The 7,963-nt window shown below is 50.4% G+C and overlaps 1 protein-coding gene across 1 annotated transcript in view; it reads left to right on the top strand.

The window, feature by feature from the left end:
- The window catches only part of SNRPE (small nuclear ribonucleoprotein polypeptide E), a 6,737-nt gene extending 4,968 nt beyond the window's left edge, over positions 1-1,769 (top strand). Inside the window, exons 3-6 of the mRNA XM_010724304.3 lie at positions 66-91; positions 458-520; positions 719-797; positions 1,494-1,769. Coding sequence (XP_010722606.2) covers positions 66-91; positions 458-520; positions 719-797; positions 1,494-1,549 — 224 coding nt within the window. The 3' untranslated portion in view covers positions 1,550-1,769. The remainder of the gene's footprint in view (positions 1-65; positions 92-457; positions 521-718; positions 798-1,493) is intronic.
- The last annotated feature ends 6,194 nt before the right edge of the window (positions 1,770-7,963 follow it).

Here is a 7,963-nt window from a genome sequence, read left to right on the forward strand (position 1 = left end):
AGGAGCGGCCCTGCGGGTCCCGGGCCGAATCGCTGAATCGTTCCGTCCTTAACGCTGCGCTCAGAACCTCATCTTCCGCTACCTGCAGAACGTGAGTACCGCGGGGCGGGGGGCGTTTCGGTTTGTAGCTTCTTTCGGAGCCCTCGGCGTTGCATGAAGGACTGGTGCTGTTCGGGTGCGTGAGAAGAGCCGCTCTCCTTTTGCATTAACATCTCTGTAACAGGAGCTGCCCCTGCAGTCGTTTGTGACTGTTTCAAAATGCACGTTCTATGTGTAGCACAGAGCCGGTAGCTCAACGCCTACAAGGGTCTGCGTTTGGGAGTTGCTCCTTGGAGTGTTTCAGAGCTGTTGGTTGCAAGGATTTCTTGTTGCTAGCAAGGCTTTCTTAATGCACAGAAAAGAACAGCATTGCTTGAAGTGTTTGTTTTCCAGTTTGTTCACCCCCATCGTTTTGCAGAGGTCCAGGATCCAGGTGTGGCTTTATGAGCAGGTGAACATGCGGATAGAAGGCTGCATCATTGTGAGTACCAACATCTCCCCATGTTACTGTTGGTTTTCCCACGGATTCCCCCCTTGCTTGCTACCAAGAAAAAGTGCAAGGGAAAGAACTATTCATATTACTCTAATGATTAGTCTTAATGTCCAGCCCATGTTAGGAAAACTAATGATAGTTTGTACTGCTGTTGCTGAACTGAGTGCTTTTGCTGCTGATTTTTAGGGCTTTGATGAATATATGAACTTGGTGCTGGATGATGCGGAGGAGATTCACTCCAAAACAAAATCAAGGAAGCAATTGGGTATGTCAGCGTGTCTGTGTAGCCTGAATGGTGTGTGCTGTGAAAGCTGGTTGGGTGAGCCTTGCTGGTAGCAGCACTTGAAGGTAAAAACACGTGCCAAGTGTTGGTTTGCAAGTACAGTGGGCAGGTGCTGGCTCAATCTTTGATCCTGCTGTTTATCAAAGGTGGTGATTTTTGCTGAATATAAAGGAGAATCTCTCTGGGCCTGAGACCAGTTGTTATCTTCCAAATGTTGTCTTTGTGCAACTGAGGTGTCTGGAGGAATCTGGTCAAAACTCTTTTTGGCTGCTTCTAAACTTGGTAGCCCTGAGCAATTCCCACACCTGCTGGGTCAACTCTGGGCCAAAGCAGGAGCCCCTTGAGTAGTGGTATTTACTATTTACCACTGCAAGTGAAGATAAAAACTGTCTGTGATGAGGGATGCGTTGATTTAGATCAGGATTTTAGCAGGGACAGCATGCTGCTGGAGCAGAGGTGGTGACTGAGAGTTGAGAGTGGATTGTGAGTGTGGGCCCTGCCCTGCCATGCTTTCCATGTGGGGCTGCCAGCAGGAAAGGGGCTCAGTGCAACCCTCCCCCTCTATAGTGGGGGCATCTTCTTGTGAGGATCTTCTGTCATGAGGTATTTTTTGAAAACATGAAGTTATTCTTGGATTCTGGGATCTCTCTAATCCCCCGTTTCCTTTCTGTGTTGCAGGTCGGATCATGTTAAAAGGGGACAATATCACTCTTTTACAAAGTGTTTCTAACTAGAAGTCGCTGTTCTTAGAGCAGTGATTGCAGTTCAGAGTGGTTTGAGTGAATGAAGAAAGTTCTGGTGGGAGCCTGGCCTGCTGGTAGATAGAAAGTTACGTGTAACTGGCATTGCATGCTGAGCTAAAAGTCTCCTCCTTTTGTGGGAGTAATTTTTTTTGTAGTTTGAAACAATACAGGATGTATTTCCCAAATAAACATTTTTCACATTGACTGTAAATGTAAATCTGCTTGTTTTTATTCTTGTCTTTCTGTGATTGGAGAAGGCAGGGAAGTATTCATCAAATGATTTGCCATAGATCTGATAAGTTGCTGATAACTCTGTGCTTTTTGGGAAGTTACCTGTGCAGTATGAGACAGGATGGGCTCTGGTGTCACTGGCAGACTTGAGCTTGCATGATTCTAATTAAGTTTGTTAGAGGTTTTACACGCAGTGGTCACAGCAACGGGTTCCTTGGGTGCATTCTGGTAAGATAAATGAGATTTAATTTCTTGGTTGTGTTAATTAGGGATCAGTCACAAAAGCATCTTAGTGGGTTGGTGATGGATTTGAGGCTGTGGTGTGGTGATCCAGCATCACAAATTTATTAATACGTGTACATTGGTAAAAGATGCTTGGAGAGAGCAGCTGGTTGGAATTAAATCTGTAATTTCTTCTTTGGACAGTGTGTCTAGATTAAATCCTTGTGCTGTTAAGTAAGCTGGGATGTCAGACGTGGCAGGGTTTTATCACTTGATTTACTTTTGTCGTCCTTTTAAGGATCTGTCCTATTTAAGTTTCCATAAGAGAGCTGAGTTTCTTAGTCCATCAGCCAGAGATCAGTTCCCTGGCTTGCTTGGGATGAGCGGTCCCCTCTTGTTTTTTTTTGGTTAAAAAAACCAACACCCCAGAAATAGGAAATTATTGGCTGTAATTGTAACTCAGAGGCTTTGAGTGAGGGATATTTATGATGCAGTGCCTGTAAAATTCACTTGCCTGCATCTCTTTGTTGTTACGGAAAGGTCTTGACACTTTTACCTAAAATTAATTACTTGAGTTAATCATTTTTCTTGCCAAGTTTATGGCAAGGAATGGAGTTGGGAAGGGCTTATTTACCAGGGGATCTGCTGCCTCGTGACACTTGGGTCCAGTTTAGGGCCACTGAAGCAGCATTGACTCAGAGCCTGCTAGGGTCTGTCCTTCCTTCTTGTGTGTAGCTGCTTTGTGAGATTTGGGCATTAGGAGAAACAGCTCATTCTTATCAGTAGTGCTGCTGCCAACTCCAAATTGTGCACTTCGAGTCACTGTAATGCTTCCTAGAGCTCCTCTGCTCTCTGATATTATCAAATTAGTGCGAATGAACGTCAATATAGGAGTAGGCTACTGATGGGAGGAAGGAAGTCCAAGCTAATCAGCTCTGAAGCATCTCATGATAAGGCACCAAAATAGGCAGTAATTGTGTGCGTGGGGGAGTTGGAGAAGAAAATGAGAAGCTCCCAGGCAGGAAGCCACACAAACTGCAGAGAGCCTGCAGGAGAGTCCGAGTGTGCGTGAATGGCCAGGAGGAAATGCAGCCCCATTGTTTGTGCAGGGCCTGGCAATGGAGTGCTGCAGCCTGAGAACAGAGCTTCTAGGCATTACCAGCACACAGATGGGGCTCAAAAACAATTCTGCTTTAGCCGAACTGCCTTCCCAAGAAGCACTTGTTTGTCCTCATAAAAACCACAGGGCTGACTCATCTAAATGCTTGCCGAATTTTTTTTTTTTAACCCCGAATCCTTCCAGCCTCCTGAGCGTTTCCAAGCTGGAGGCAGCCAGAAGGTAATGTTTCATCGGGCTGAGTGTGCAGTGCCAGATGGAGAGTGACCCGAGCTGGCTGCACAAGAGTACATTAGACAGAAGAGGGTGCTGCGGGCTCGGCCAGCTCCCTGCCCCTCCAGCTGAGTGTCATAAGCCTCCGCAGGAACACAGAGTTCCCCAGCGTTCAAGCAGCTTCATTGGCTCCCAAACAACCTGGAAGAAAGCAAACCAGGCTGTCTGGCGTGGAGCTGTGCTCGTCAGGGCAGCAGCCAGGCAGGGTTGCTCTCTCCTTCCCTGGCTGATCCCTGCTGAGGTGTCCTGCTCCAGGAGGGAATGAGGAGCACGAGGCTCTGGTTTTGACTGAGCAAGAGGCAGAGAGGAGGAGCAAGGTAGAGTGAATGCTTACAATTGAGCTCTGTGTTTAGAAAGCTCCCGTTGCTTGGCGTTCTGCTGTGTTGAAGCCTGTTGTGTTTGCTTTTGTAAGTGCTTTTCTGTAATGTGCAAATTCCTTTCCCTCCAGTGCTGGAGTGAGGAGGAGGAGCAGGGTGGGTCTGGGGGTGGGTAAAGGCTCCTTATGAAGGACCTTCCGTGAGGAGACATTATTAGGAGTGCCATGGCATGCTGGATTATTGTGGTGTGATGTTGTGTTGTGGCAAAAAATACCACACAGTAGTGTTCACACATCTCCAAGAAAGAAAATGCCCATGGTGGAGATTACCAGAGAAAGTTTTCTCACCACTTACAGCACTCGGATATCTGTCAGAAACAAAACTTGAGCTGATGGTAGGTTCAGATACCTCCTCCTCTTCCCTTTCATAGGAATAGAGCTGCTTCTTAAAAAATGAGTAATAGAGACCTGTGTCTGTGCTAACGTGGCACGAGTTGAGTAAGACGGAGATCTCTTGGTACAGCGTTTCATTTTGAGACTATTGCTTTGATTGTGGCAGGCAGATGACGGCCCTCTCAGGTCCAGGTGGGGCTGTGCAATGTTTGCTTTGACTTTTTTTCCTTTTCTTTTAGCTGTTATCACCTTTAACGGCACTGGAAGGTACTTTGAGTAAATGTTTGCCTGCTGTCTCCGCTGCTGGCTTCAGGGTTCTGGGAAAAAGACTGCATTTCTTCCCTGCTGCACTTGGGAATTGCTTGCCCTGGCCCAGCCCAGTCTTTCCATGGGACTGTGCTTGTGAAACAGCCCGAAGCAGGGAGGCAGAGTGGTCCTGGATTTCTTGAAGTGGGGTTTCTCAGTGGGTTCTCTGGTAGGATGTGGGGTGATTGTGCTGGAACCTGGATCTCAGAGCCAGCCAACAGCCTGGTCTCAGTGGAGTCACCAGAAGAGCTTCTGTGTGCTTTTCCATGCTCTTGAAAGTCACTGCTGCACTTCTGCTCACTTCCCTCAGGCTTTGTGGAGGTGCAGAGCTCAGTCCCCAGGCAGGACACAGGCCTGGCTTGGCAGGAGGACCGCAGGTGGGACTGGGGATGGGATTTGTATCTGTGTGGGCTTTACAAGGAGGGAATCACCTTCCTTCCATCCCACGGTGTCCTTCTCCCTTCTACCACATTGTGCTTAGTGCACATAATCTGAGAGCATATTTCAAGTACTGGTATGTTTTAAGGGTTGTGTGCCTAAAAATAATAGTATCAAACTGACAACAGTGGAAGGTCAAAGACTCAAATGGCTTAGAAGCTGTACCCTTAGGGCAGCGTCTGAATAGGGAAAACTTGTGCTGAGGACAGAGACAGGAGCTCAGGAAGAGCGGCCTGAAATGGTGCTGTCACGTTTCCCTGAAGCCCCTGCTTGCTGTTCTGGTTCCAGTCCTGCACAGAGGTGGAATAGTTTGGGACCTCTATCTCCGTTCTTCTCTATGGGTAATAAAAAATGGTCTTTCCTTAGTCTGAAGACAAGATTGGTATCCGTCAAAAGCAGATCAGATGCCTGGGGAGAGGAGTTTGCTGTGCAGCCATTTCACCCTTCTCCCCCTGAAGTCCTTGTTGAAGGGTTCTCACCGTACACAATGCCAAGAACTGGCTGCAGCAGGTTTTGTTCGCAGCAGTACCCTCCGTTGGCAGCCCACACACAAGGTGCCCAGCATGGCTGCCCCCCCCCCCACCTCGTGCCTTTTCACATTCATACCCACCAGGGGCATCATTACTATTGTTTGTAACATCTCTTGGAAAAATGAGTCATGGGCATTTTGCCTGCCCTCAGCAGGGACACTCTGCCACATTAGCAGCAGCAACGCCCGCCCCCTGCTCTGCTGCCTCGCATACCAGCGGGCCCCTGCGTGCAAGGAGCTGGACTTGTGTTGCTGAGCTTGCTTGACACTGCTGCTTTTCTGCCAGCCTAACCTGGGCCCCGGGGAGGGTTTTACTCCCTGCTTCGCATGCACAGAAGGAGTTCAGCACAAGGTGCTGCTTTGCCCTTTTCCTGCAGGTTGTCTTCTCTCCTGTGCCTTGAGCTAGGATATTTAAGCCCAGGTTTTCTGCACTCATCTTTGGGCCACGCTCCTTACCCAGCGTGTTGTCGTGGTGCATAATGTTAGGTTTGGTCTCCTGCAGCTTGTCTGCAGCAGGGATGGGGATGTTTCTTTACAGCTCTGCTTGCTGTGGAATCTCGCTGGAGGACTTGGGACACGATAAAACAAAGCCACGTGGTTGCTGGAGGTTTGGGCAGTTTGTATTGCTCACACATGAGTGTTCATTACTCACCATAAGACCCAGGATGCCTGGGTCCTATTCCAGATTTTGCTTATTTCACCAGAAAAGTCATGTGAGATCAGGTTTGCCCAAGGGCTTGCTTTGTTGCAAGGGCAAGAGCTCCAACAGTAAACTGACCTCACCTCCCCGTCCAGCCCTGATGCTGGCTGCTGCTTTTCAGATTTTGCCCTTATCTGCTATTCTTCAGTCTCTCATCTTCAAAATAGGAGCAATATCTAATAGCCCCCTGGGGGTGGTGATTGATGGAGCGATGCAACGTCCTCGGCTGAGCGGAGCAGCACTGCACACCAACCCGCTGTCTCTGCAGCTCTCCTGCTGCCTGCCAATCTGCTTCCCAAATAAATCTGTGTTTTCCGGGGACGCTCTCCTGTGCTCTCAGTTGGATGGAGCTCAGAGCAGAGTTGAGGTGGTTCAAGCGGTGGCTTTTGTGAGCTGAGCTGGTAGCATGGCCAGCACCAGCTGGTGGGGCATCGTGCACAGCTTCCAGAGCTGGGCTGCCTTTTGTGCATTAGGAAGTTACAAAACAAAGGGGCAGTGAGAGCACCTGAGCTCCCCGCAGAGCATTGGAGGTGCTGGCTGCTCCCAGGGCCCCCACTTTGCCCCACGCAGGTGTCAGGGCACCGATGGGCAGCGCTGGCGTGCGGGTATCAGCATCCGCTCCTTCAAAGGCTTTGTTCTCACTCGGAGCACAGCAGACCTTGTTGCACCCCTGCCTCCTCCCCAAAGTACAGTGTTTTGGAGCCCATCCCTTTATCGTAAATCAACAACAGAGCTAATATTTCATATCGAGGAAGTGAGATAATATCAGAGCCCAAGGTGGGCTCTGAAATGGGTGCGTGAGACGTGCGCTAGTTTGGGGGGAGAGGGAAAGGGGGGCTGCGGTAGGAACTCTTTATCTGAGAGGAAATTGTTTTATTTGAGGGGCTGAGAGCGCATGCGTGTGTGTCTGTATTTGTGTAAGTGAGCCTTGCTGGGAGCTTGAGCAAGCTCCTGGTGCAGGATGGGATCACTGCCCAGATCTGTGTGGCACCAGGGCTGGGGATGGTCACTGCCACTGCCACCCCCTCCCAGCTCTCAGCAGCCTGGGGCTGAGCTGCCTGCGCTGTGCTCAAGCTTTGCTGCTCCCCTGCAATGTGATTGTCCCTCTCTGAGGTGGTGGCAGGGGCTGAGGGTCAGCTGGCACCCAGACAGCACCAAGGTGCACGTGGGCAGTGGGGAAAGACGCTCGGTGGCAGCTGGGCTGAGCACAGATCTCACGCGTCCTTTCAGCCCTCTGGCGCAAGGGCTGCCATCCAGAAGGTGGGGGGTAGCAGAGGGGGGGGCAGGCTGAGCAAAACAGCTCTTCCAGCTCCTTTGGCTTATCTGGGAGGGTGCACAGACCCTGAGAAAGGGGGCTCTGCTCTGTGCCTGGTGGCAGAGTATGGCAGAGCTGTTCCAAACTGATTGAGTTTCTGCAGGGTGATGTCCCTGGCCCTCTCCCCAGGCCCACCCTCAGCTCTGTGGGGGAGTCACTCCCTTCCCCAGCTCCTGGAGCAGCCCTTTCCTCTAAGGGCGTCCTGGAGAATGTCTTTCTTGCTCTGCCCATCTCCAGCTGTGCTGGGGCAGTAGCAGGCCTGCAGGGCTCAGCCACGGACTGGGGACAACTCCCCGCTCCATCCCCGCCCTAATTTTGCATAGCACTCAGATTTATTTTTACATAGGAAGGTGCTATGCAAATAGATCCCCAGCCTGGGGTGCTGCACAGGCAGCAGAGCAGGGACCCAGGGCTGAGTTGTCCTTTCCCCAGGTACCGAAGGGGATGCTGTGCTTTGCAGCAGACGGGCAGATGCCCTTTGTGCCACGTGCTTGGGCAGCGATGGCTTTCAGTGGATGCTGTGAGCTTAAACACTGAGATGCTACAAAGTGATCCTGCATCTCCT

Source organism: Meleagris gallopavo, chromosome 28, assembly GCF_000146605.3.
Source record: "Meleagris gallopavo isolate NT-WF06-2002-E0010 breed Aviagen turkey brand Nicholas breeding stock chromosome 28, Turkey_5.1, whole genome shotgun sequence".
Taxonomy (NCBI): domain Eukaryota; kingdom Metazoa; phylum Chordata; class Aves; order Galliformes; family Phasianidae; genus Meleagris; species Meleagris gallopavo.